Source organism: Mchenga conophoros, linkage group LG3 (assembly GCF_057382185.1).
Source record: "Mchenga conophoros isolate Kocher_MC1m ecotype Shallow Benthic linkage group LG3, M_conophoros_male_GT1.1, whole genome shotgun sequence".
Classification (NCBI taxonomy): Eukaryota; Metazoa; Chordata; class Actinopteri; order Cichliformes; family Cichlidae; genus Mchenga; species Mchenga conophoros.
The window spans coordinates 11,290,448-11,318,322 of NC_140528.1; the positions used below are offsets into that span (position 1 = coordinate 11,290,448).

The following is a 27,875-nucleotide window of genomic DNA, read 5'->3' on the forward strand; positions in this document are numbered from 1 at the left end:
ACTCTGTGTAGCTAACAGAGGCATTCATGGGTTGATTAAACAAGCTGTGTTTCATGATGCACTAAATAGTGATTTTGCCAGTAAATTACTGGAGGGAACAAATGTAATGTATTTACCAATGCTGTTATTGAATAGAACTGTTTAGCCAGTAAGACACTGCAGAAGACAATGTGATGTGTTTATTGATATGATAAAAGGATGTAGCTGTTATGGAAAGAAGTGTGAACTTGAGAAACTGAACCAGTTAAAAAGAGTATATTTCACTGATGTTGTGAAATAAGTAAATGTAATTGATGTGAATGAGGAACCAGCTGAACAGTATATTGAAAGCTCATGTTTAGTGTTTTATAGCATTTATTTGTGTGAAATAAATCAGACTCAGACACGTTCTGGAGGAAAGCAGAGACGCATCGTGTCTTCCTTACTCTGCTCTTCACCTGCTTTTACAGGTAACATATTTGTCATCGAGGTCTTCATCCTTGGGACCCGTAACATAGTAACTTCTTCATTGTTATACTTCTATAGTTTTCCCATTTTGTGAGCTGTGGATGTGGAAAGTGTCTCAGTGACACATCCACATGAAAACGGCGTTACCTTCGTTCATTTGCACGTCAAATGAACGAGCTGTTTGGACTTTAACGTCACAGCTGATGCTTCGATACTCGAACTCAAGAGTTCAGCTTCCACTCAGAGGTACAAGTACACACAGCAAAGATAAACGTGTACACAAGGTTGAACCCACAAGTGCACAGCTCCAACCAGAGATGGGCAGTGATCCGATTACTTTTTTCAAGAAACGAGTAAAGTGAGGGATTACTATTGCAAAAAAGGTAATTAGATTACTGTTACTTTCCCGTAAGCACGCTGCGTTACTGCGTTACTAAAACCGCAGCTGTGTGCAGATGAACAATGGATAATCTATCGAGTGTGGAGAGAGTGTGAGCGTGCAGCGTTTAAAGCGTGGAAGCACTGACCTTACTTTGAGTTTGACTCTGTAAAAAGTGACAAAAACATTAGCGTCCGCTGTTCACTGCGTGGGACGACAACATGCTCACTCACTATGTGTTAATGGGCATGCTTATTTATAACTTTGATAAAATGTCATAAAAATAATTCCATGCCAGCTCACCATTGGTGATCAGGTAGTTTCTGTTCCAGTTCCAGTCCCATAAATCATGAAGCTTGCTGCCAGAAAAGCTTCAAATCTCCTTTGAAAGCTGTTTGTGGTCTTGATTGTGGGAGCTTCAGTTGTCTGACTCCAGCTGCCACACAGTGCTCACTGATATCATTTGCAAAAACCCCAGTGTGACAATATTTATCAGGAAGTGACGACTTTTCTTTGAACATTTGCTAAGGCTAAGCTGTGCTTTCTACCACAGTTGGGAATTTCCTGGTTTACAACAAATTATTGTGTCAACACCGCATAAGATTTCAAACTACAGGAAAATCACTGGAGTTATAAGAGGCAGACAACGACACACACACCACATGCATGCTGTTGCTATTTATTGTGGATTAACCTGTCAAGGGCAAGAACAAAATAATTCTGCCTCAAATACAGGAAATCATAGCTTTCCTGTATTTCCTCCATTGTTGGCATGCTGGTTAGTGCTGTTGCTCCACAGTAAGAAGGTCCTGGGCTAAATTATCCATGAATGTAAACGGCTGTGTGTTTCTATCTGATAGACTGGTGAGCTGTCCAGGGTGTACCCTGCCTGGTAACCTATCACTTCAGGGTTATTTCCCAGCCCTGCTGCAACCAGGATAGAGATAGGAGGATGGTAGTTGTTGTAGACCCATTCAATTTCAATTGAAGGATTAAAATGTTCCAGGAGCTCAACTTACTCCATCTGAACATGTTTCAATCGTGTTTTATGAACACAACATGCAGCTTTACTGAATATGAAAAGGTTGTGTTGATTTAACTCAGTTGTTTAAGTTTCTGCCAAAGCAAAACCTTTGTGTGCAACCAGTGTCCACTATTGAATCAAGTAAATCCAACATGTTTTTGTCAGTGCAAAAGGAGTTACGGTGCCTGTATTCCTGCACAATATTGTCCCGGGAGGGAGAAAAACTTTCTGGTGAAATTTTGGTTGATTTTTGGGTTTTGCTTGACACTAGGTTGATTTTATCAGTGAGGTTTGGATTGTTTTCTTTCTCTAAGAGAGAGAAAGATGGTTTTATGCTTGGACATGTTTGCAATGGGCCCCAGTATTTGTTACTTTATTAGTATTTTATTGGTTGCGTTTGTTTGTGCTTTTGTTACAGTGCACTGAGATAAGAACATCTGAGAGGTGTGATCCACCGGTGGTGATATTTTGGTATTTTGTGAGTTCCTGATTTAACAAATCAGCTCTTTAATCCAGACCTGAGAGATTGAACTTTAAAGCGCTATAAAATATTCTTACTGGAAACAGTGGCAAAGTGTTTTTCTCCATGATTATAATGGGCTTGGGAGAAATTCACTTATATGTGACATTGATCACATGAGAAGTCCTGAGCCTAAAAGGATTGCAGCGAGTCAATCCAGTCCAAAAACAAGGAGCTGTTTTCCTTTAAAATGATGACGTCATCTTGCTGGTGATGGAGGCTCGAATAGGCTGCGCGTGAGACTCCATTATCAGCAATATCTGGTATGAATGTGTGTGGATGTATGCATGTGACTGGACTGTGACGGACTGACGACTAAAAGTTTAACTGACTTGATACTGAGACAAAAACGGTGCCGACTTTAGGATTAGTGAATGTCCACAACAATTCACCCAGCCTGTAGAAGAAGGGTGGAGGTTTTGTCTTGCTTTGTTTGTGCAGGAGCAGAAGGATGACAGAGACTAAAGGGGGAGGCTGTAGCTTCACATGAGTGTGAGCTGCAGACTGAACCCTTTGGTTGCTAATGTTGAGTCACTGATGTTTGCATTAAGAAAATTGTGTTTTATTAGCTGTGTTTTAATTAAGGTATTACATTATATTGTTGGGAATGTTAAATGCTAAAGTGAAGAAAAGCTTTGATTTCACTCATGACTGAACATGTTATTATTAACCATAGCAGGTGTAAAGAGTCAATTAGCTTTTATAGATGGAAAAAAAGGCCAAAAACTCTGTTAATACCTATGAATAACAGGCAATGATAGACTTGTCACATTCAAAATAGAGATATGTAATAACAAACACGGGTCCGTGTCATTTAGGTTCTCCATTGAAATAGTCAATCATTTAGAAAAGTAGAATATATATATATATGTCTCAACGCTGTTTCTCAATAATATTAAAAACCTAAAAACTATTGTTGTGGAAGATAGAAGTCACTGTGACAGCCCTCTGACTGTGGAGGACGTTTGTAATCCTATTTCTGCACTTAAGGCCAACAAATCTCCCGGCACAGATGGTTTAACTGCAGAGTTTTATGAATCATTTTCTAATCTCCTGGCTCCGTTCTTACTGCAGCTTTTCATAGGAAGTGTAGAGAATAACATCCTCCCTCCTACTCTTACTCAGGGTCTCATAACACTTATTCCAAAGCCAAACAAAGACTTACTTCTTATTGACAATTGGAGACCCATCTGTCTGCTCAATGATGACTATGAGATTAAGGCTTTAGTACTTGCTAACAGAATGAAAGAGTTCTTGGACACAATTATCGATGAGACACAATCAGGCTTTATGAGAAACAGACACCTTTCTAAGAACACGAGACTGGTTTTAGATCTACTTGATTACTCTGATTTGGTATCTGACTATAGCTTCATTCTCTTCCTGGATTTTTAAAAGGCTTTTGATACAATTGAACATCAATTTATTCTCCACTCTTTGGAAAAATTTGGCATTTTTCTGTAAAGCTATCAAAACCTTGTACACGAATGGCAATAGCTCAATTAAAATGATTAAGACTCCACCCCGAGATTTGACCTGTTATACAAGGAATCAGCACAGCTGATAAGGAGCTCATCATCAGCCAGCTAGCTGATGACACCACACTCTTCTTGAAGAATGCAAATCAAATCCGTCCAGCCCTTAGTGTTATTAGTGATTTCTCTGAGGCATGTTAATACTTTTAGCTATTTTATATCCATAAATGTAAGTTTATTAATAAAACACCATATTTCTGCCTTTTTATAAGGATATGAATTGTACATACAATCAATTTCAGACTCAACCAACAAAAAGCCTCTCAGAACAATATTTATATTGTAACAGTTGCTATTGTAATGCAGTGTATCACCACATGGCGGCGCCTCTTGTCTCACGACTGGTGTCACCCCCTTTTTGTTCTTCTTTGCACTCCTCCTGTAATGGATGCTCCCGTGTGTACGCGGACTAGTGTGCTCTTTAGTAATGTGTGGTAGAGGTAGCACTTTTATTTTTGATATTGTAAATAAATGAGTACTTTTTGGAAAGTCAGAAGCTGTTGCTCATTCGCTATCCACCTGCACACCTCCGCGGCTGGCTTCATCTCCACTGCACGTTACAATATGTTGATTTTTTTCGCCTACTCATATCATAATTTTTTTACTCCTGGTTCTGTATGTTCATGTTCTGTTCTTTTGTAAACTTCATCTGTTTGTATGTTGTATACTCATTGTGTTTCAATAAAGTTCGATTTAAAAAGAGGTACGTTCTAAACGAAGCTTCAGACGTCACTGATCACGTGACTCTGGCCAAACGAATCAAGCCTCGACACGGTGCTTCTGAAGCAGCGCGTTGATCTTTCTGACACACGCACCAGAGCGTCAGCTTCAAGCGGACCATCACTACGTCTCACATCTAAAGGTGTCAAGGTAACTTTGAACTGAGTTCAGTCAATCTGGAGTTTTTCCAAGTTTTCTGTTGCTCTCTGTGAGAGAAGAGCGTTAAAGGCGGGGCTCTCCAGAGTCCAGCAAAACAGGAAACCACAGCTGGGTGTGTGTAAGTGTGCAAACCAATAGAATGCATCGTGGTGGGGGGGCATCACGGGCATTGGCAAGAAAAAAAGAAAATAATCGGTCGTACCCATGCTTCCCCGACGTCATGCCAGCGCATATTGGGAAATTCGTAGGCACCGATCGGTTTTCTATCAGCCATTTGCTGGGAGTAAGGGCGCCCTCCGTTTGCGAGGTGCGCCTGCTGCTGGCGGCACAGGGAGGAGAGGGCGGGGCGGCGGGGAGTCTCTGGCTGGCTGGAGCGGCATCTAATAACCAACTCGCAAAAGAAAATAAAAACAACACAACAAACAGATATTATGATACAGACTTATAATCTGCACCGATGTTTTTTCTAAATTCTATAAAGTGAGCGCGAGAGCCCTCGGTGCGCCTGCGCGCTGCTGAAGTCAAAGTAAACTTTATTGTCATCTCCGCTACAGACAGTCCAGCATATAGAGAGACGAGACGACGAGGCTGCAGTTACAGCGGTGCAAGTAAACAAACAATAAATATAAGAAGAGTAAGAAAATAAATCTACACTTTAGGACTCGGGGTAAAGGATCAATAACAATTTAATTTATAATTTACAGTTTGATGATTTAAAGTCTCACACAACCCGTCAAAAGGGGCGGGGCCGGCTGCCAAGTAGAGCGCATTTCATTTATAATGATGTAAATCCAAGCCCATCATGGATTCACGATCTGAATCCTGGGTTGTGTGAAATCCCAGAAATCAACCTTAGACAAAGTGAATCTGTGAACTAAGGTGTAGGTCTGTTAGGTTAATTGTGCTGATCCTCGGGTTGGGGGATTTGTGTTTGTACTGGAGCGCAAAATTCAAACCAATGGAAGATGGACAACAAAAGTTCAAAGCCATCAGGTGCTCAGGTTAGAAAAAAGAGAAAAGATGCAGGTAAGCAGACGTGTGATTGGATAATGGCAGGTCATCCTGAACCAATCAGACTAAACTCCAAACAATACATTATGTTACAGATTTTAATATTAATTAGTCATTGTTACTTGTTGATTTGTCCTTTTCTCATTGTGTGACGAATTATGACGACTGTTTGGTAGCTGTTATTGTCTCTCTCTCTCTCTTCATGTTTGTTTCTCTGGTGAAACAATAGTTTTATGTTAATGTTAGGGCTGCACGATTTTGCATAAAATGAGAATCACGATTTTTTGGCTTAGAATTGAGATCATGATTCTCTCATAACAATAAATAAACATAAAACAACAAATGTCTCACGTTTTGTTGTTGCAGCAAAATGTTGTCCTGCTTGAAATTCCGTCTCCACCGTTGCTCGACGCTGCGTGTACAGAGCAGGTAGTGCAACAATAGAAAAATAGTTGTGGGACGGCACTGTGTAGCGTTTGTCTAGGGTGTTGATCGTTTTCCTAAATCCCTCGTTTTGCACAGTGTTGATGGAGCCATATCTTTGGTCAGGTGATAAGTGATAGCCTCCGTGATGTCTTTGTGCCTGCGGGAGTTCGACGTGTATAGGGAAGCGCTGTATAAGGTTCCCGTTATTAATGTTTGGGTGGTTGACCGGGACGGATTTTCTCCTGTCACTTTCTCGTCATCCCTGACGTGCTCTCCGTTGTTGTTTCCCTGCTAATTTTAGCATCACACGGCACAGCTTCTGTATCACGTGGTATAAGGCTCCGCCCTTGTCATTTGTTGAGCAGGAAGAGTGAGCGCTTGTTTTCATGCAGAGTACGTCCCGGATCAAAATGTGAAGTTTTACAAATCACCACTTCTTTAGTTAATATCATTTCAGTCTCAGACAATCTCGTTTCTCTTACAGAGGTTGAATGCACCTTCTGCGGATGGCGGTACCACACAGTGTGCGTGGACTTCCCCTGCACAGAAGGCAACTACAAATGCTGTGAATGCTAAATAAACAGAAACAAATGATCCCTGTTGTCTTTGCTTGATGATTGGTTTGAGTCTTGACAATCCACATTGCTGGCGTTGCATCTTTCAATGCCAGCAATGGCAGGTATCAGTGCTCAAACCTTTTGTGTTTGTTTCCAACAAGTTGCCCACCTCAGGAAACAAAAATGTGTTCTTTTACTTGTCAGATGAACATATGAGACACTTTGACTCTTCAGTGCAGTGTGGAGCCTAACAAAGATCTGTTTTGTGTCCCAGCTGATCAGCAGGAGGAGGAGAGTCTGACGGAGCAGCAGAGGAACATTTTCAGCTACTTGGACTCAGCTCAGCCACTACAGAGGAAACAATGAGCTCAACACAGAAGGTGACAGACAGAGCAGGACCATATGACCAAAGATATTTATCACCATATACATTTGAACATTTGCCATAACGATGTAGCTGACGATAGAATTGACACCAGACAAAATACTTTACAGCTGCACAACTTTATTAAAAAGCCATCAATGTATTTTCACTGAAACAAGCAGCTGTTGTTTATGTGCATTAAAGTTATATAAAAATGTAACAGTGCAAATGCAAATTCCTCGCTGACAGTTTAACCAAAAGGCGTTTCCAGTGGAAACTGGCCGACACATCCTGAGCATAACCATGTATAATATCCACTAAACTTCAGAAGAGGTTATACAGTCGTGGCCAAAAGGTTTGAGAATTGCATAAATATTGGAACCTGGAGAAGTTGCTGCTTAAGTTTTTATAATAGCATTTTGCCTGCACTCCAGAATGTTATGAGGAGTGATCAGATGAACTGCATCGTCCTTCTTTGCCATGAAAACGAACTTAATCCCCAAAAAGCCTTACCACTGCATTTCATTGCTGTCATCAAAGGACCTGCTGAGACCATTTCAGTGATCGTCTTTGATAGGTTTTAGAGTATAAACCTATTCGCTGGAACGTTGAAGACAATATAATTACACTGCAAAAGCAAGACACTTGTAGGCAAGCTTCTTCATGTTACTCGTGCACGGGAGAGAACTGGACAACCGCTTGACTCCAGTTGGTCTCGTCCGTCCTCCCATACCACTGTCCTTTTATTGAGGTTACATGAATATGCATAGGTTCATTAACATATGACGTCCACATACACACAAAGAGTACCTTGCCTGGGTGTGTGTATGTGTGTGTGTGTGTGTGTGTGTGTGTGAGGTACTGCTGATCAAAGGGTCATAAAAGCACACAAGCAAACATCCTTGGTCAGGAAGAGGGTAGACTAGCCGCATGTTCTCCTTAAATTGCTGGCTGTCTGAGTGGTGTCCCAGAAACGATGTGGGCTTCATAGATAATTGGCAAACCTTCTGGAGGAAACCTGGTCTTGTTACGAGAGACGGCATCCATCCCACTTTGGATGGAGCAGCTCTCATTTCTAGAAATATGGACAAATTTATTAAACCCCCCCAAAATATGACTATCCAGAGTTGGGACCAGGAAGCAGAGTTGCAGTCTTACACGCCTCTCTGCAGCTTCTCTCCTCCTGCTACCCCCCCCCCCCCCCAAAAAAAACCCCATCTCCATAGAGACTGTGTCAGCTTCCAAAAAGACAAAAAACAAACTAAAAACCAGCAACAAACAACTTAAACATAAACAATTACAAAGAAAGAACAATACAGTATCCACATCTGAACCAAAGAGTAAAACAGTGAAATGTGGATTATTAAATATTAGGTCTCTCTCCTCCAAGTCTCTGTTAGTACATGACTTAATAATTGATCAACAAATTGATTTACTCTGCCTTACAGAAACCTGGTTGCAGCAGGATGATTATGTTAGTTTAAATGAATCAACACCCCCGAGTCATTCTAACTACCAGAAATCTCGAAGCACAGGCTGAGGGGGCGGTGTGGCAGCAATTTTTCACACCAGCCTATTAATTAATGAAAGACCAAAACTAGGGATGGGTATTGATAAGATTTTAACGATTCCGATTAGAGCAGGGCGATATGGCCAAAAATATTTATCACGATATATATTTGAAAATTTGCGATAACGATATAACTGACGATATAATTGATGCGAGACAAAATACAACTCCACAACATTACTAGCGCAAAAAGACAACCTTCCATTTATTTTCACTTAAACAAGAAGCTGGTTTTTATGTACATTAAAGCTTTATAAAAATGTAACAGTGCAAATGCAAATTCCTTGCTGAAAGTTTAACCAAAAGGCATTTCCAGTAGAAATGGGCTGACATATCCTGAGCATAACCATGTATAATATCGACTGAAGTTAAAAAGAGGTGCTTTGCAACATTAAACTGCAGTGTGCAGTACGTATTTTTCGGACCATAAGGTGCACGTGATTATAAGGCACATTAAGCGAAACAAAGCAGTCAGATAAATCAAACTTTATTAAACTCATTCTTCTTGCTTCCTCCACTTCTGTACCATTGATTCATTAATGTTGAATTCTCTGGCAGCTGTTCTATTCCCATGTTGTTGCAGTATATTAATGACTAACCTTGTATTGTGGATGGATTATCTCAGTTGTTCTCCTGACTGAAGTTTGGTCCGTTTACAGCATCCTGCCATGCGATTGCATTTGTCTCTAACTATCAGGCACGTTAACTTTTCTAAGTGGAAAAGTGTTGGTGTTCGTCCTCCAGCTTCACTGTTTATGTTATGCTAACATAGCTGTGTTGCTAGCGATCACGTAGCATATCGTTATATACCAGTTAGCCCACCTTCAGTAACCCTACAAACGTCACTGCTGTTTAGTTTCCTGTCTTCATTTATGTTGGAAGTGATAGCAGAGCTGTACGTTTGAATTTTTCCAGAAATCTCTGTCAGAACATGCTATATCATGCTTGGGTAACTAGCAAAACTAGTGAGCTAACTTCCGCTAGCTTCCTGCTAACTTCTAACTCCGTTAAATGTAATAACTTTTGTTTTCATGGATGCCTGGAAGCTAAACTTCATAGTTACACCTGGTAAAGCAGCAATGCTGATCGTTTTATTAAAGATGAAAGAATTTAGACAGTTTTTAAGTCTAGGTGATGCTGCAGTGTTCGTTTGACCTATAGAATACGGAGTTTAGGACCCAGATTACTCCCAGATTTAAGAGCATCTTAGTCCGACAAATACGACAATAACGACGGCCGCTTGCATGTTCTGCAAAAAATGTGCTTTGTGTATCTGACGGACAAACACCAAACCAGTTCCACATCACTGAAGTTGCACCATTTTTACAAACCAATTCTGGTTCATTTGTTTCACTCAACAATCGGCCATGTGCGTATGAAAACAAAGGCACTGCGCATGCGCGTTTTACTCATATTCTATCGCGATATTTCATTTTCCTATCGTTGCCTAACTTTATACCGGTATTACCGTGAACGGTATAATATGGCCCAGCCCTAATTCCGATTCCATTTTCGATTCTGTTTAACGATTCGATTCTTTATCGATTCTCTTATCGATTCTTATTTTTAAAAAAGGAGAACACTGAGGTCGATTAGCTTAGAACTTTATTTTTTATCTTCTCTTTGAACAAGATAGAAATTTAGGAGTAACATGGCCTTACAAACCCAACAGTGAGATCTTAAGAGATCCAGCCTGCGGCTCTTCAATGGGGTGTCACAGGGTCCCCAGGAAAAAAATGTAAATGTAAAATAATAAAATAAATATTCTCCTGTAGCAATAACAAAGTGTAACATAAATTATTCTGTAGCAATTACACAAGAATATCCAGTAATGTCCCTGCCTACAATTAAACACATTCACTTACCAAAGTGAAATCGGGGGCATCTGCTGTGGCAAACGGGTGCAAGCCTTTGACCACAAACTCAGTCACTGCTCGGTGACATTCGTCTATCCTGGCCTGAAAGGAGACGCTACCGGTAGACTGCAGTGAGAACTGCCAGCATCTGAGCCAGCCAGACTCTGTCTGTCTCATCACGGTCCCCTAAATGCACAGTAATGGCAGGTTTGTAATAAGGCAGATCGCGCTAACATAATATGCACTGTTAGTTGATTATTTACCTGCCGCATTAACGGGAGAGGACGTGCAAACGTTACTGCTGCTGCTGGGTTGAGATTCACGAGTCCGGAGCGGAATTAAAAACACGACATTCATTTAAGGTTATCACGTGTTTTGTGAGCAAATGCTTTTGCATATTCGTAGTGTTTCCTCCCTTAAATGAAATATCTACTTTGCAAGTATTGCAAGTTGCCCTGTTGTCATCCGTTCTCGTAAAGTATAACCAAGCTTTTGAGCATTTGAGCCGCTGGTGCCGTGTTTCCTGCCAGGTAAATGACGCTCCGCAACGTGGTGACGTCATTCGGGGCGACTGGAATCGATAAGGGAATCGTTTGCAAAAATGGCAAACGATTCCAAGGAATTGAAACAGTGGGAACCGGTTCTCAACAAGAACCGGGTTTCGATACCCATCCCTAACCAAGACAGACTTTTAATTCATTTGAAAGCCTGATGCTTAACATTGTCCACCCCAGCTGTGAAACTCAGAAACCAGTCTTACTTGTTATCATCTATCGTCCACCTGGGCCTTACACAGAGTTTCTGTCTGATTTCTCAGACTGTATATCTAATTTAGTTCTGAGCTCAGATAAAATAATTATTGTGGGTGATTTTAACATCCATGTAGATGCGAAGAATGACAGCCTCAACATGGCATTTAATCTGTTATTAGACTCAATTGGTTTCTCTCAAAATGTAAAAGAACCCACCCACCACTTTAATCACACTCTAGATCTTGTTTTAACATATGGCATCGAACCTGAACATTTAACAGTGTTTCCTGAAAACCCTCTCCTGTCTGATCATTTCCTGATAACATTTACTTTTACAATAATTGATTACACAGCGGTGGAGAGTAGACTTTATCAAAGTAGATGTCTTTCTGAAAGCACTGTAACTAAGTTTAAGAATATAATCCACCCACTGTTATCATCTCCAATGCCCTGTACCAACACAGAGCAGAGCAGCTATCTGAACGCTACCCCAACAGAGGTCGATTATCTTGTTAATAATTTCACCTCCTCACTACGTACGACTCTGGATACTGTAGCTCCTGTGAAAACTAAGGCCTCAAATCAGAAGTACCTGACTCCGTGGTATAATTCTCAAACACGTACCCTAAAGCAGATGACTCGTAATCTGGAGAGGAAATGGCGTGTCACAAATCTAGAGGATCATCATTTAGCCTGGAGAAATAGTTTGCTGCTTTATAAGAAAGCCCTCCGCAAAGCCAGAACATCTTACTATTCATCACTGATTGAAGAAAATAAGAACAACCCCAGGTTTCTCTTCAGCACTGTAGCCAGGCTGACAAAAAGTCAGAGCTCTTTTGAGCCAACCATCCCTTTAACGTTAACTAGTAATGACTTCATGAACTTCTTCACAAATAAAATTTTTATCATTAGAGAAAAAATTACCAATAATCATCCCACAGATGTAATATTATCTACAGTTACTCTTAGTACCATTGATGTTAAGTTAGACTCTTTTTCTCCAATTGATCTTTCTGAGTTAACTTCAATAATTACTTCCTCCAAACCATCAACGTGTCTTTTAGACCCCATTCCTACAAAACTGCTCAAAGAAGTCCTGCCATTAATTAATTCTTCGATCTTAAATATGATCAACCTATCTCTAATAATCGGCTATGTACCACAGGCCTTCAAGCTGGCTGTAGTTAAACCTTTACTCAAAAAGCCATCTCTAGACCCAGCAGTCTAGCTAATTATAGGCCAATCTCCAACCTTCCTTTCATATCAAAAATCCTTGAAAGAGTAGTTGTCAAACAGCTAACAGATCATCTGCAGAGGAATTGTTTATTTGAAGAGTTTCAGTCAGGTTTCAGAGCTCAGCACAGCACAGAAACAGCTTTAGTGAAGGTTACAAATGATCTTCTTATGGCCTCTGACAGTGGACTCATCTCTGTGCTTGTCCTGCTAGACCTCAGTGCAGCGTTCAATACTGTTGACCATAATATCCTATTAGAGCGATTAGAACATGCTGTAGGTATTACAAGTACTGCGCTGCAGTGGTTTGTATCATATCTATCTAATAGACTCCAATTTGTGCATGTAAATGGAGAGTCCTCTTCACACACTGAGGTTAATTATGGAGTTCCACAGGGTTCAGTGCTAGGACCAATTCTGTTTACATTATACATGCTTCCCTTAGGCAGTATCATTAGAAGACATAGCATACATTTTCACTGCTATGCAGATGACACCCAGCTCTATCTGTCCATGAAGCCAGATAACACACAACAATTAGTTAAACTGCAGGAATGTCTTAAAGACATAAAGACCTGGATGGCCGCTAACCTTCTGCTTCTTAATTCAGATAAAACTGAGGTTATTGTACTCGGCCCTGAAAATCTTAGAAATATGGTATCTAACCAGATTCTTACTCTGGATGGCATTACCTTGGCCTCCAGTAACGCGGTGAGGAACCTTGGAGTCATTTTTGACCAGGACATGTCCTTCAACGCACATATTAAACAAATATGTAAGACTGCTTTCTTCCATTTGTGCAACATCTCTAAAATTAGAAATATCCTGTCTCAGAGCGATGCTGAAAAACTAGTTCATGCATTTATTACTTCCAGGCTGGACGACTGTAATTCATTATTATCAGGATGTCCAAAAAACTCACTGAAAAGCCTTCAGCTAATCCAAAATGCTGCAGCAAGAGTACTGACAGGGACTAGAAAGAGAGAGCATATTTCTCCTGTTTCGGCTTCCCTTCATTGGCTTCCTGTTAAATCCAGAATTGAATTCAAAATCCTGCTCCTCACATACAAGGTCTTAAATAATCAGGCCCCATCTTATCTTAATGACCTTGTAGTACCATATCACCCTATTAGAGCGCTCCGCTCTCGCTCTGCAGGCCTACTTGTTGTTCCTAGAGTATTTAAGAGTAGAATGGGAGGCAGAGTCTTCAGTTTTCAGGCCCCTCTTCTGTGGAACCAGCTTCCAGTTTGGATTTGGGAGACAGACACTATCTCTACTTTCAAGATTAGGCTTAAAACTTTCCTTTTTGCTAAAGCATATAGTTAGGGCTGGACCAGGTGACCCTGAATCCTCCCTTAGTTATGCTGCAATAGATGTAGGCTGCCGGGGGATTCCCATGATGCATTGAGTTTTTCCTTTCCAGTCACCTTTCTCACTCACTATGTATTAATAGACCTCTCTGCATTGAATCATATCTGTTATTAACCTCTGTCTCTCTTCCACAGCATGTCTTTATCCTGTCTTCCTTCTCTCACCCCAACCGGTCGCAGCAGATGGCCGCCCCTCCCTGAGCCTGGTTCTGCCGGAGGTTTCTTCCTGTTAAAAGGGAGTTTTTCCTTCCCACTGTCGCCAAAGTGCTTGCTCATAGGGGGTCATATGATTGTTGGGTTTTTTCTCTGTATCTATGAAGCGCCTTGAGGCGACTTTTGTTGTGATTTGGCGCTATATAAATAAAATTGAATTGATTTAAATTGAATTGATGCAACAAACACAGCAGCTACTGATCCAAAATACTCAAAGCTTCATAGAACTGAAACCAACATTTATTTTTAGCTCCATTCTGCTGCTGATACAGACTTTAGGTTTCTGAACATTAAACTTGTTGCTGCCTTTTATAGTGTGTAACTTGAAGGCCCTGAGTACTTTCTCCCACACTGGAAACACTGGGATGATCACATTATTTGAACATTACCTAATAAGACTCAGGACAGACAGTTATGTTAAACTTTCCTAGCAGTCCTTCACAAACAGGGAACAGTCTGTCTATTCTCTCCATCTGTCAGCTGCTGCTGGCTCTTCCTCCTCCTCTTCCTCACACACTGCTGAGTTTGTCCTGGTGGATCATCAGGGCTGCAAAGCCTCACAGATGATGTGCAGCAGTGGCTCCCTCAGTCTGTCCTCACTCTGGACACTTGCAGTCGTCACACATGGAAATCAAATGTGTGATGAGCTGCAGGATTCAAACACAAGTGTAACTTATAAACACATGTTCATACTTTTATTCCACAATCAGAGAAAAAGAAACAGAGAGAGAGTGCAGGACAGACAGACAGGTGACAGTCTCAGGTGTACACACTGCTACACAACAGCACCAGAGAAGCAGGATTTAGTGTTTGTGTTATTACGAGTGTAAACAAGAAGAGTTCCAGATGGTGCAGTGGACACATGTGTGACTGCTGTGATTAAAGCATCTTTCTTTCAGCTTAACGAGTGAACCGTCAGCTCGTTCAAACACACGTTAAAGTGCGTTTGGCTCAACACCAGCGAACAGAGGCAGCAATATAACACAGCTAACATTAACAGTGCAGTGGATCCTGCTTGTGCCGTGATGTTCAGGACTGCAAACCGAGCAGCATCACTGACTTTCTGCTTGTTGTGTTTGTGGATATATGACTGACTTTAATTATCCACAAAATCATCACATTCTCTGTCAGATTAAGGTCGACTATTGAACGGCGTATATTTTAAAGGCTTTAAAACCAAGTTAACGCTGAAAGTACAAACATCACTAATGTCACATAACTCTGCCGACAAGGCATAGCTATGGCTATGAAATGCTCTTTGTGTATCACTTCTTCATTATGAAAGATGTCATTAATGCACTAGTAATGTCTCATCTGGAGTATTGTTCAATCATTTGGTCAGCAGCTAATAAGACAGATCTTAACAGACTTCAGTTAGTCCAGAATAAGGCGTCCAGATTAGTGTGAAGATGTTCATACTATACTAATATTGATAAAATGCATAATAACCTTTCTTGGCTTCCTGTACAGGCTAAAATATTCTATGGCTTACTTGTAGTTCTAAAAAAAGCAATTCTATTAAACACACCACATTTATTCTGCTCAGCTGCAGTATCCAGATAAAATACATCATCATATTTTTTTTTTTGTCCCGTTTGGATCTATAGCCATCAGAATTGTTGTCTTAAGGCCAAGAAAGATGCCAAGCGGATTTATTTTACCAAGTGGATCATCATGACCTTGCCATATTGGTCCATTTGATTGACCTTTATTATAATTATGAATTTATTTTATTTTCAGTTGCTACAAACGGGACAGACATGACTGTGCGATAGGACAGGGGGAAAGAATGAAAGAAAGAGAGGGAGAGAAAGAAAGAAAACCAAAGGGGAGAAGAGACTGTGAGAAGGGGGGGAAGAGAGAAAAAAAACAAACAAATAAAAAAACAAAACTCCTGAGTCACCTGTATGGAGAAAAAAAAACAGAGGAGAAAGCAAACAACAAAGAGCAACATAATAAGAAAAAAAAAGCACCATCACAATAAACTAGCTAGCAATAAATCTCCATGTAATGATCTGCTAGGGAGTGTGGGGAGCCACAGCCCTGTGCTCTATGGTATCAAGCAGGTATGGAGGAGATCAAAACTCCAGACATCCAGAGGCCCCCAGAACACAAGAGACCAAGGAAGACCCACAGAGGGGCAGCCGCACCACTGTCCCAGTAAGAGCTAAGGAGAGTCCCAGATGAGGGCTCACTCAGCAGCCGCGGAGCAGAAGCCAGGGGGAGTTGCAGCGACGCGTCTGTGAGGTCCGCCGGCAGCCAGCTGTGCCTGAGTGACCGAGCCCCAGGCCGAGAGGCTGGGGGCACCCCACCTCCGAAGTGGCCCGAGCGAGCCCCAATAAGCGGCCGCTAAGGAGTGAGCCGGTGTGTTCCCGGACGCCCACCCCCAGATACAAAGAACCACCAACGCACCGACACCTGAGGGAGTCCGCCACCGGCAGAGGAAGTGGTGGTGGGTGGAGATAGGCCTCCAAACCTTGGAGGGCCCGAGATGTCCCCAGAGAGGTGGCGTCTGATACCCAACCTGACATATAGACACAGACAATAATAATAATAATAATAATAATAATGGATACTTTATTGATCCCCATGGGGAAATTACTTGTTTTTCTCTGCATTTGACCCATTCACTCAGTGAAGCAGTGGGCAGCCCACTAAGCAGGCGCCCGGGGAGCAGTGTGTAGGGACGGTACCTTGCTCAGGGGTACCTCAGGGTAGCCGTTAAGTGGATTCGAACCGCCGACCTTCCGATCATGGGGCGACCACTTTACCTACTGAGCTATCCCTGCCCACATACAGGCACACACAGACACAAACATCTATTCCCACCCTCATGCTCTCATATGCACTTCACACACCCCAGACCGCAGTCGGACGGCCAACTCCTCCTAGCCCCCCCGCTCCAGCAGGCCGCAGAGAATGGGGGTGAGAGAAGACTCCAAACCGCTTATAGTAGTGTTGATGCATGTGTGTTCTAAGGTGCAATTAAAACCCAGGAGGGCATGGAGCTACCTGCCAGAGAGCAGCAGGTAAGCGCATAGTCCCTCCTGCTAGCCCTCAATGTCTACGTGTATTTAATATTGAGAGGTGGGCAACGATGCCAGGTGTGAGGTGTACACCCTGATGGTAACTTGGACTCCGTGTATCGTGCCCACCCCCAAGATCCTATATGTATGTGTAATGAGGGTGTGAGTAATGTGAATGTCTAAGTTGTGGGATAAAATTGAGGCAGAGGCAGCCAGAAGGGGACAGAGGGGGGTAGCCTCCTCTGCACCCTGGTGACATACCCCTACTCCAAGGCCCTGCATGTGTGGGTGGTTGTGGTGGAGCGGGAAGAGGGAGGCAGCTGGAGATGGGGAGGGAAGGAAGGGAGGGGCAGGTGACCCCTCCCTGGGGCCAGCTCCCCCACTGACCCCAGTAGGCACTCCCATACTCCGCGACCCACCAGGGAAAGGGGGCTCAGGCCCATCCAGACCGGGGCCCAGCGCAGCAGCGCCCCCCCGGCCCCACAGAGCCCGGGACAGTCCACCTAAACCCACCATAGAGAAAACTGCACCCACCCCACCATCCACTCATCTTCCAGACTACATGAGACAATAGACACCCAGGCTGAGATCTTCCTTCACTTCTCCTGTATCTCCCCCTCCTGCAGAGAGCTCCTGAGGAGAGGAAAGCTCCTGCAAGGTGTGACAATCTTCCCCACCGGTTGAAGAGCCCCACAGGTGGCTCGACACACCGGCAGCACCCTGCGCCAGGGATGGGCCCCCATGCACCCACCCGCCCACAACCCCGGCAACACACAAACCAGGACCCAAGGCCCCGAGGCCCGGCCAGGGCCCCGGCCCAGAGACGGCGCGCCCCCAGACCCTCACGCCCATCCCGGACCCACCCAGGGGCAGACAGGCTACCAGGTCAGTAACCCACGTCCATCAGCACAGACCCTCCCCTAGCCCCGCTGCACGCAGCCACGAGGAAATAGTCAGAAAAGCCCCCAACCGGACATGACCGCTACCCCGGGTTGACCCCCCCAACGAAGATGCCTCCGGGGAAACCCCCGACGCCCTAAGCCTGTCCCTACCCCCACACCAATCACAACATTGAAGGCTGGACCAAACTATGACCCCCCACCCCCACTAGGTGATGGAGCTGATCAAAGGAGCCCAGAGCAATTGATCTGATGTGGTGGCAGAGGCTGTATCAAAACTAATGTAATCTAATAGATAATTTCTATATTGGTTAGAATTAAGATTGTTTTTATTTTTCCAGTTCATGAGGACAGTTTTCTTGGCTATGCATAGGGCAGGGAAAACCATATGGGCTATATTCTTTTCTGAAGTGACATTATCTAAGCTGCCCAACAAACACACTAAGGGGGAAGTTGGAATGTTACATTTCAGACACTTTGATAAGTCTTCACATATCTCGCGCCAAAACTTCTGCACTGGTGGACAGAACCAAAGAGCGTGAATGTAATTGTCTGGTGTATTGCTTTGACAGTATGAGCAGTTGTTTGAAGATGTAAAGCCCATCTTGAACATCCGATGACCTGTATAGTGCACTCTATGTAGTATTTTGTATTGTATTAATTGCAGACTGGGATTTTTAATCAATTTAAAGGTTTTTAAGCATACCTGAGACCAGAAGTTTTGGTCTATACTGACTGATAAATCTGCTTCCCACTTTGCAATAGGAAGTGATATTGATTCATCTAATTTAGAAAGTGTTCTGTATATTTTAGATAATAATTTGGGGGATTTAAGAGTAAGGAGATGTGCCGCACTTGGTGGTGTTTGTAATTCAACTTGACTGAGGTTGAATTTCTTTTTTATTATGGATTTAATTTGTTGATATTCTAAAAATCTTTTCTTGTTGATCCCATATTGTGCAACTAGTCTGTCAAATGGAATAAATTCTGTTCCCTCTAATATATGTTCTAAGTATTTAATTCCTTTACAACTCCATTCTGGGAAATTAATCATATTATTGTTTTGTAATATGTCAGGGTTATTCCAGATAGGTGTACGTTTGCATGGGATTAATGAAGACTCCGTTATTTTTAGAAACTCCCACCATGCTGTCAGAGAGAAGCTGATGTTGATACTTTTAAAGCATTCATGTCTTTTGATGTTTGAGCTAATAAATGGTAGGTCTGAAATCTCTAGATCCTTGCATAGTGCCTGTTCAACATCTAGCCAGGGCTCATCTAAGAAGGTATGTTTTGACCATTCTGAGATGAACTGAAGCCTGTTGGCTAAGAAGTATTGGTGAAAATTAGGCAGATCTAATCCTCCTCTATCCTTGGTTCTTTGTAGCGTTTTTAAGCTGATATGCGGAGGTTTATTTTTCCAAAGGAATTTGGAAATATATGAATCCAGAGATCTGAACCAATCTTGTGATGGTTTGTTAGGGATCATCAAAAATAAGTAATTTATTTTTGGCAAGATCATTTTTATAGTGGCGACCCTTCCCATGAGTGATATGGGTAAAGATTTCCATCTAGTCAGATCGCCTTCTACTTTCTTTAGAAGTGGGATGTGATTTAATTTAGTTAAGTCTGAAAGCTTAGGAGAAACATTAATACCTAAATGTTTAATATTTTCGGATTGCAGTGGGGCAGAGGAAGAATTATGGAAGGAGCAGTTAATGGGGAGAACTGTAGATTTTGGCCAGTTAATTGAATAATCTGAAACTCTTGAAAACCAGTTTATTAGAGTAATTACCTCAGAGAGGTTGGTTTGTGTGTTTTGCAGAAAAAGCAACACATTATCCGCATAGAGACTGATTTTATGCTCTATGTTCTTACATTTTATGCCCTTAATTGTTGTAGCCTGTCTAAATGCTGCTGCTAGAGGTTCGATAAAAATTGCAAAAAGTGAAGGGGAGAGTGGGCATCCCTGTCTGGTGCCCCTCAGGAGACAGAAGCTGGAGGATGTCTGGTCATTTGTTCTGATACGAGCTGTTGGGGAATTGTATAATATTCTTATCCAGTTTATAAAAGAGTTTCCGAAACCAAATTTGTGTAAAGTTGCGAATAAAAATTTCCAGTTAACTCTGTCAAATGCTTTTTCTGCATCTAAAGAAAATATTATGGTTTCGATGTTTTTATTGTATGAGTAGTCTATTAAATTAAGTAATCTACGAGTGTTTGTTGAGGAGTGCCGACCTTTTATGAAACCAGTTTGGTCAGGATGAATTAAGAGGGGGGTTATTTTCTCTAATCTCTTTGAGAGAGCTTTGCAGATTATTTTAAGGTCTACATTTAAAAGAGAAATTGGACGATAGCTTGAGGGAAATAAAGGGTCTTTGCCTGGTTTTAGCAGGAGACTAATGTTGGCAGAATTCATATTTGGTGGTAGTCTGCCATTTTCCTTGATTTCTTGCAACATTCCGTGGAATACTGGTGCCAGAATTGTCCAGAATTCTTTGTAGAATTCTGCAGGGAAGCCGTCTGGACCTGGAGCCTTATTATTGGGCATACTTATCAGGGCTTCCTGGAATTCACTTGGCGTCAGTGGCGAATCCAGTTCCATTGCTTGACTGTCTAGTAATTTTGGGAGAGTTACGTTGTCAAGAAACCGATCAATTTCATTTTTAGATGGGTTTATTTGTGGTGAGTATAAAGTTTCATAGAAATCCCTAAAAATGTTGTTTATTCTTCCAGGGTCATATATTGTGTTCCCCGATAAATCTTTAGCAGCACATATAGTTGTTTTTTCTTTATTTATTTTTAACTGGTTAGCTAGAAATCGGCCTGATTTGTTACTGTGTTCAAAATTCTGCAAGCGAAGTCTTTGTATAAGGAATTGTGGTTTTTTTTATTAATAGTTTCATTTAATTCTAGTTTTGTCTTGCATATTTTGTTCAATGTTTCCTGATCTTGGTCGCACGCATAGGCTTCTTCTAGTGATTTTATGTTTTTTTCTAATTCCTGAATATTTTTGTTTTCTTCTTTCTTTTTGTGTGATGAGAAAGAAATTATTTTACCTCTCATCACAGCTTTCCCTGCTTCCCATAGAACAGAAGCAGATATTCCGGGAGTGTCATTAAAGTCTAAATATGAAGTCCATTCCTTTTTAAAATATGTAATAAAGTCTTCATCTTTAAGCAGTGATGTATTAAATCTCCAGTTTTTACTTAGCGTAGTATTATTCTTGTGCATTAGTGTTAAAGATACAGGAGCATGATCGCTGACAGCTATAGGATGAATCTCAGTGTCTGAAATGTCACTCAGCAGTGAGCTGGTGACCAAAAAATAATCCAGACGAGAGTAAGAGTGATGAACATGCGAGAAAAAAGTATATTCCTTACTGTTGGGGTGAAGGGAGCGCCATGCATCGCGAAGGCCAAAGTCGCTCATATACTGTTTGATTATATTTGTGGATTGCCAATTGCGCTGAGTTCCTGTTGTGTTGAGCCTATCCATTTCTTCATTTAGTCCAAGGTTGAGGTCACCGCCAAGAATGAGTGCGCAATCGAGGTGCTCAGAGAGTGCACTAAAAAATCCGTGGAAGAATGAGGGTTCATCAACATTTGGACCATATATACTTACAATACATAGTTTTTTGTTCAATATTGATAGTTTAATAATTAGAAATCTACCCTCTGGATCTATAACTGTATCGAGTACTGTAAAATTAACATTTTTATGTATTAAAATTGCTACTCCCCGTTGTCTAGAATTATAACAGGCTGCAAACACGTTAGGAAACTCAGGTGTTTTAAGTTCGTTTAAACCTGTGACAGGTCTGTGAGTTTCTTGTAATAAAACATCTGCCTGTAGTTTTTTAAGCTGGTTAAATAGCTTTAACCTCTTTCCTCTGGTGCCAGCTCCATTTACATTCCATGTGACAAACCTCAGCATGCCCATAATTGTGTGTGTATGTCGAATGATGTACGCTGGGTGTTTCGTTTAGACAGGTGGAGAGAGTGTGGAAACATCCCTTGTTTGTAAATAGAAAGAGAGAGAGAGAAAAACAAGTGTGGTGAGAGACTCCATAAGTCTGACTATGTGTGAATATTCACTAATATGAACAAGCGTGGCTTGCTTATGTGTCCTGCAAGTCTGTGCGTGCTGTGAGGCTGTTGTGAATGTGCTGCCGTTGAGCGGATGTGTTTGCGTGATCGTGGTGTGAAAATATGGAGGAAATAGAGGGTGTTGTTTGTAGGTGAGTGGGGAAGTAGGTGATCACAGCAGTGAAAGACAAGAGAAAGAAAGAAACCACATGAACTGTGAGCAACAACAAAAAAAAGAAACGAAACGGAAACATTCCAATTAAAGCAATGACGGAGGGTGACGGTGTTATATCTGCTATGACATCATATTGATATTACTAGGTTAAACCCATGTTAAAGGAGAAAGTGTGAATGAATAAGAAAAGAGTGTAGCGGGTTCTTATCTGGAGTGCAGTCAGTATAACCACAGTGTGGTGCCGGGGTCGCGGTACAGCTGTCCGTCCACGTAGAGCCGGTCCACGGCGATGACAGCACGGGAGCCTTTCTGGATGAAGCTACGTCGAACTGGGAACAGGACCTTGCGTCGTTCCAGGATCTCTTTGGGGAACTGGTCGTTCACGCTGAAGTCCGTTCCTTTCAGCTCTCTGCCGCGACTCTTCACCTGTTCCTTCTGTTTGAATTGCCCGAATTTGGCCACAATAGGCCGTGGTCTCCCGGTCCGCGACCTCACGCCCCCCCAAGCGATGTACTCTATCGAAGTCGATGTTCTTTACGGTGTCCTCCGGCAGCATCAGGTGGATTTTGATGAAGCTTTTCACCGTTGCCTCCGCATCCTCTCCGACAGATTCTGGAATACCAGAGAACACAAGATTATCTCTCATGCTACGGGCTTGTAGATCGATAACGGACTCTTTTATTTTTTTATTTTCAATGTTTAGCTGGGTCACGTTATCGGTGAGAGATTTGACCGACTCCCGTAGCGTGGCATTTTCAGCGGCAAGCGTTTCCACCTGCTGCTGGCTGAATTCCAGGGATTCTCTCAGAGATTTAAATTCCCGGTGTAAAATCTCCACCAGGGCCAGCCTCGCATCGAAACTGGACAATCGCTTGTCGATTGACTCCAGGATGTCTGCGATGTCTTTGCCGGCAGGCGATGTTGTACCGGGGGAGTCTGCCGGGCGACATCTCTTCGATGACGGCGTCTCAATTTTGGTCGGGGAGGATGCACTGAGGGCCTTCTTCATTACTAGATCTTGAAAACAGCGGTCGATGTAATCTTGGAGAGCGTCTAAACTCTCCCCGTTGTCCTCCAGGGTGTTAGAGATGATAGAACAGATGTTGTTAGTTATATGACAATCGATTAGTATATTTGGTAATACTGAAGCTTGAAAAACCTTTGTTAAACTCTGTGCTACCATTTGCTTTTTTTTTATTCCGCCAAATCTCCGGCGTCTGACGTCACCTACAACATGGGTCGCTTACCTTACTCGTCACTCCGCTTACCTTACTCGTCACTTCCGTCACTTATTGATTGCTTATATTTGAACAATTGTGAAACCTCACTGTGGATGTAAGAGTGAAATTATGTGGATATCTTGAATCCACTTTATTGTGTAATATTTTATGTGAGTATTTGACGGAAGACGAGCAACATCTGTTGTGGAAGCTAACGGGGTTCCTTTAAAATAAACAAACATAGGATTTATTATCACTGAATAATTCTGTATAAATCTATACAAATTATAGAAATATGTAATAGGAAACAACAAAATAATCTAAATTATAAAATAATGTGTGTGTGTGTGTGTGTGTGTGTGTGTGTGTGTGTGTGTGTGTGTGCGCATGATTTTAGTGTTTGAACAGTCATGAATTATCTTTAACAGCAGGTTGGATGTAATGTGTTAGAACTACCAGCAGGTGGGGATAAGAGACCTTTAAGGTGTTTGGTGCCACGCTCCACCTTCAGGTTTAAAACTAGTGTTAATGGAGTTTGAAGGTTGAGTTTGTTCCACGACTGCATTTCACTCACTGCCTCTGTTTGTATCTCTGTCACTGCAGGACCAACATGGAGCCAGAAGTCAGTGCTCTCAGAAGGCCGACAAACCTCACAGAAGAAAGGGAGAGAAAAAACACACCTGTGACGAGTGTGGGAAGGGTTTTACTGTGAGGGCTAAACTAAAACAGCATCAGGTCATCCACACTGGAGAGAGACCGTTCAGCTGTGACTTGTGTGGAAAGTCTTTTTCCTTCAAGGGTTCCCTAAGAACACACCAACACATCCACAGTGGAGTTAAAGCGTACAGCTGTGATCAGTGTGGCAGAGCTTTTACTCACAGTAGCAACTTACAGAGTCATCTAGTTACCCACTCTGGAATTAAGGCATACAGCTGTGACGAGTGTGGGAAGGGTTTTACTGTGAGGGCTAAACTAAAACAGCATCAGGTCATCCACACTGGAGTTAAAGCGTACAGCTGTGACGAGTGTGGGAAGGGTTTTACTGAGAAGGCTTCACTAAAACAGCATCAGGTCATCCACACTGGAGAGAGACCGTTCAGCTGTGACTTGTGTGGAAAGTCTTTTTCCTTGAAGGGTTACCTAAAAAAACACCAACTCATCCACAGTGGAGTTAAAGCGTACAGCTGTGATCAGTGTGGCAGAGCTTTTACTCACAGTAGCCACTTACAGAGGCATCTAGTTACCCACTCTGGAATTAAGCCATACAGCTGTGACGAGTGTGGGAAGGGTTTTACTGTGAGGGCTAAACTAAAACAGCATCAGGTCATCCACACTGGAGTTAAAGCGTACAGCTGTGACGAGTGTGGGAAGGGTTTTACTGAGAAGGCTTCACTAAAACAGCATCAGGTCATCCACACTGGAGAGAGACCGTTCAGCTGTGACTTGTGTGGAAAGTCTTTTTCCTTGAAGGGTTACCTAAAAAAACACCAACTCATCCACAGTGGAGTTAAAGCGTACAGCTGTGATCAGTGTGGCAGAGCTTTTACTCACAGTAGCCACTTACAGAGGCATCTAGTTACCCACTCTGGAATTAAGCCATACAGCTGTGACGAGTGTGGGAAGGGTTTTACTGTGAGGGCTAAACTAAAACAGCATCAGGTCATCCACACTGGAGTTAAAGCGTACAGCTGTGACGAGTGTGGGAAGGGTTTTACTGAGAAGGCTTCACTAAAACAGCATCAGGTCATCCACACTGGAGAGAGACCGTTCAGCTGTGACTTGTGTGGAAAGTCTTTTTCCTTGAAGGGTTACCTAAAAAAACACCAACTCATGCACAGTGGAGTTAAAGCGTACAGCTGTGATCAGTGTGGCAGAGCTTTTACTCGCAGTAGCAACTTACAGAGTCATCTAGTTACCCACTCTGGAATTAAGCCATACAGCTGTGACGAGTGTGGGATGGAGTTTACTCTGAAGGCTTCACTAAAACAGCATCAGGTCATCCACACTGGAGAGAGACCGTTCAGCTGTGACTTGTGTGGAAAGTCTTTTTCCTGGAAGGATTCTCTAAAAAAACACCAACTCATCCACAGTGGAGTTAAAGCGTACAGCTGTGATCAGTGTGGCAGAGCTTTTACTCACAGTAGCAGCTTACAGAGGCATCTAGTTACCCACTCTGGAATTAAGGCATACAGCTGTGACATCTGTGGAAAAACTTTCAGCCGGAGAGGAAGCCGAAATACACACCTACGCATTCACACCAGACATGATGTGTACTGCTGTGAACAGTGTGGCAAACAGTTTACAACAGACTCAGTCTTACAACGACACATGTTTACCCACACTGAGGAGAGACCTTATCGATGTGACCTGTGTGAGAAGACTTTTAAAGCTCCACGTTACCTGAGAGAACACCAACAGATCCACACCAGAAAGAGACTCTACAAGTGCAGCTACTGTGAGGTATGTATTTATATTGTTATCTTGTCATTTTAGCCTGACTGTTTGGAACAACTCTGCTCATTAAACTGTGTTAGCATGTTAGCAATTCTACTGCATGGAAAAGCAGCTCTGAGTGATTATTCAGATTTTCCTTTCAGTTATGATTTTAGTATTACTGTAGTATTATGGTGGTAGTATTGTAGTTATTGCAGCCCAGTAAACTGAGTGTGTTAACTGAAACAGTCAAATGTAGTTGGACGTCTGCAGAGATGCTCTTTATTTCAGGCGACGTTCAGGATACAAATGTTGAAGGACTGACTTACACTGTCTTTGTGTCTTTGTTTAGAAGCAGAGCGACACAGATGGATCCAGTTCTCAACCCTGTCATCACTGTGGTGGTGGGAAAGACTTTCATTGTGACCTCTGTGGAAAAACTTTCAGTCAGCAAAAGACCCTAAAACTACATCAACGTAGACACACTGGAGACAAACTGAAATACTGCAAAGAATGTGGGAGAAGCTTCACCACACCAAGTGAGTTAAAACGACATGAACTGATTCACAGTGGGGTTAAAAAGCACCTCTGTGATCAGTGTGGGTCATCTTTCACCACTGAAGGTCATCTTAAATCACACGAACGAGTCCACACAGGAGAGAAACCACACAAGTGCAGACACTGTGAGAGAAGCTTCTCACATTCAGGTCATCGTAACATTCATGAACGTACACACATGGAAGGAAACTACAGCTGTGACCAGTGTGACAAGAGCTTCAGGAATCTCAGTTCATACTCTGCACACAAACGATCCCACGTTACTAATAAACTGTTTCACTGTTACCAATGTGCCCAAACATTCACCTCATTGTCTGCTCTGTGCAAACATCAGCGCGATCACTCAGGGCTGAAATCACTCCCATCACTGGATCACAGTGAATCTGAAGACACAGAAAGATCCTCTGGTTTCTGTGTCAGACTCAAAAAGCTTGAGATCAGGCTCCACAGAGTTCAGATAGAATCATTTAAACTTGTGTTGAACTGAACTGGTTGCTGGGCTGAACTTCTACATAATACAGATCTACATGGGATCTTCTTTTCTGTTGTTTTACTGAGTCAGTTTTGTCCTTTTTTCTCTGTCCTGGTTTTGCTCGTCTGTAAATGATTGAAACTCAGTCAAATAGTTCATTGTTCTCCAGCAAAACGTTTTGGAAACTCATGTTTAACCTTTAAAACTCTGACATGTTTTAGCACACAAGGCTTCATCGGGGAGTTCACTCATGATTGGACCATGAGAACAAAGGTTTTTAGTTCTTTCAAAGAGAGTCTTGGAGATGTTTGATGTTTCTGTTTTTCTGAAACCACCTGAAAGAAAAACTATTTTTCTTGCTTTATGTAGTGTGGAAGTTTTTAATGTTTCTTCATCTGTGATGTTCTTGAATGTGTTCACGTGAAGATGGTACAAATAAACTGTCCTTTCAGCTTTAGCTCCTAATTTATTCATTATTTATGGATGTAGCACAGCAGCCGTCTCTTGATTAACACATGGAGGGCTCGGGATCTGATGGTGTCGTCTCCCTAATTTGCCCACTCAGTAAATCTCACTCATGGCCAAGAAATTGAAATAAACCTTGTTTCCCTGCTGGATAGTGATCCACTGTAACTCTGCTCCTCCTTCCTGTTTAGGATTTCTGTGGCTGAAGTAAAATTCCCTCCATCCATTACTTATCCCAGCTAACCCAAAGTGAAATAAAGTTTTGCTCGTCTTAAAAAAGCATTACAATAATGGGCATTACCAATGCAAACTGAATGATACAGAAGATGAAAGAAGAGACTTTGATCAGTTAATAAAGCTCATGATCTGGATTCATTGTGGCTGCTACACAGATACTTCTGGG

General features: G+C 42.2%; 1 protein-coding gene across 3 annotated transcripts; it reads left to right on the forward strand.

The window, feature by feature from the left end:
• Positions 1-387: 387 nt before the first annotated feature.
• On the forward strand, positions 388-27,735 carry LOC146577264 (uncharacterized). Of its 3 annotated transcripts, XM_085252662.1 has the most exons (4): positions 388-449; positions 7,053-7,158; positions 24,148-26,004; positions 26,330-27,735. In XM_085252662.1, exons 2-4 carry the CDS (start codon positions 7,141-7,143, stop codon positions 27,020-27,022), a joined length of 2,568 nt encoding a protein of 855 aa, XP_085108788.1. In that variant the 5' UTR covers positions 388-449; positions 7,053-7,140; the 3' UTR covers positions 27,023-27,735. The 3 variants fall into 3 exon arrangements, with proteins under 3 accessions (XP_085108788.1, XP_085108780.1, XP_085108774.1); XM_085252654.1 differs by lacking the exon at positions 388-449 and having other exon boundaries at positions 6,585-7,158; XM_085252648.1 differs by lacking the exons at positions 388-449; positions 7,053-7,158 and adding an exon at positions 8,323-18,047.
• The last annotated feature ends 140 nt before the right edge of the window (positions 27,736-27,875 follow it).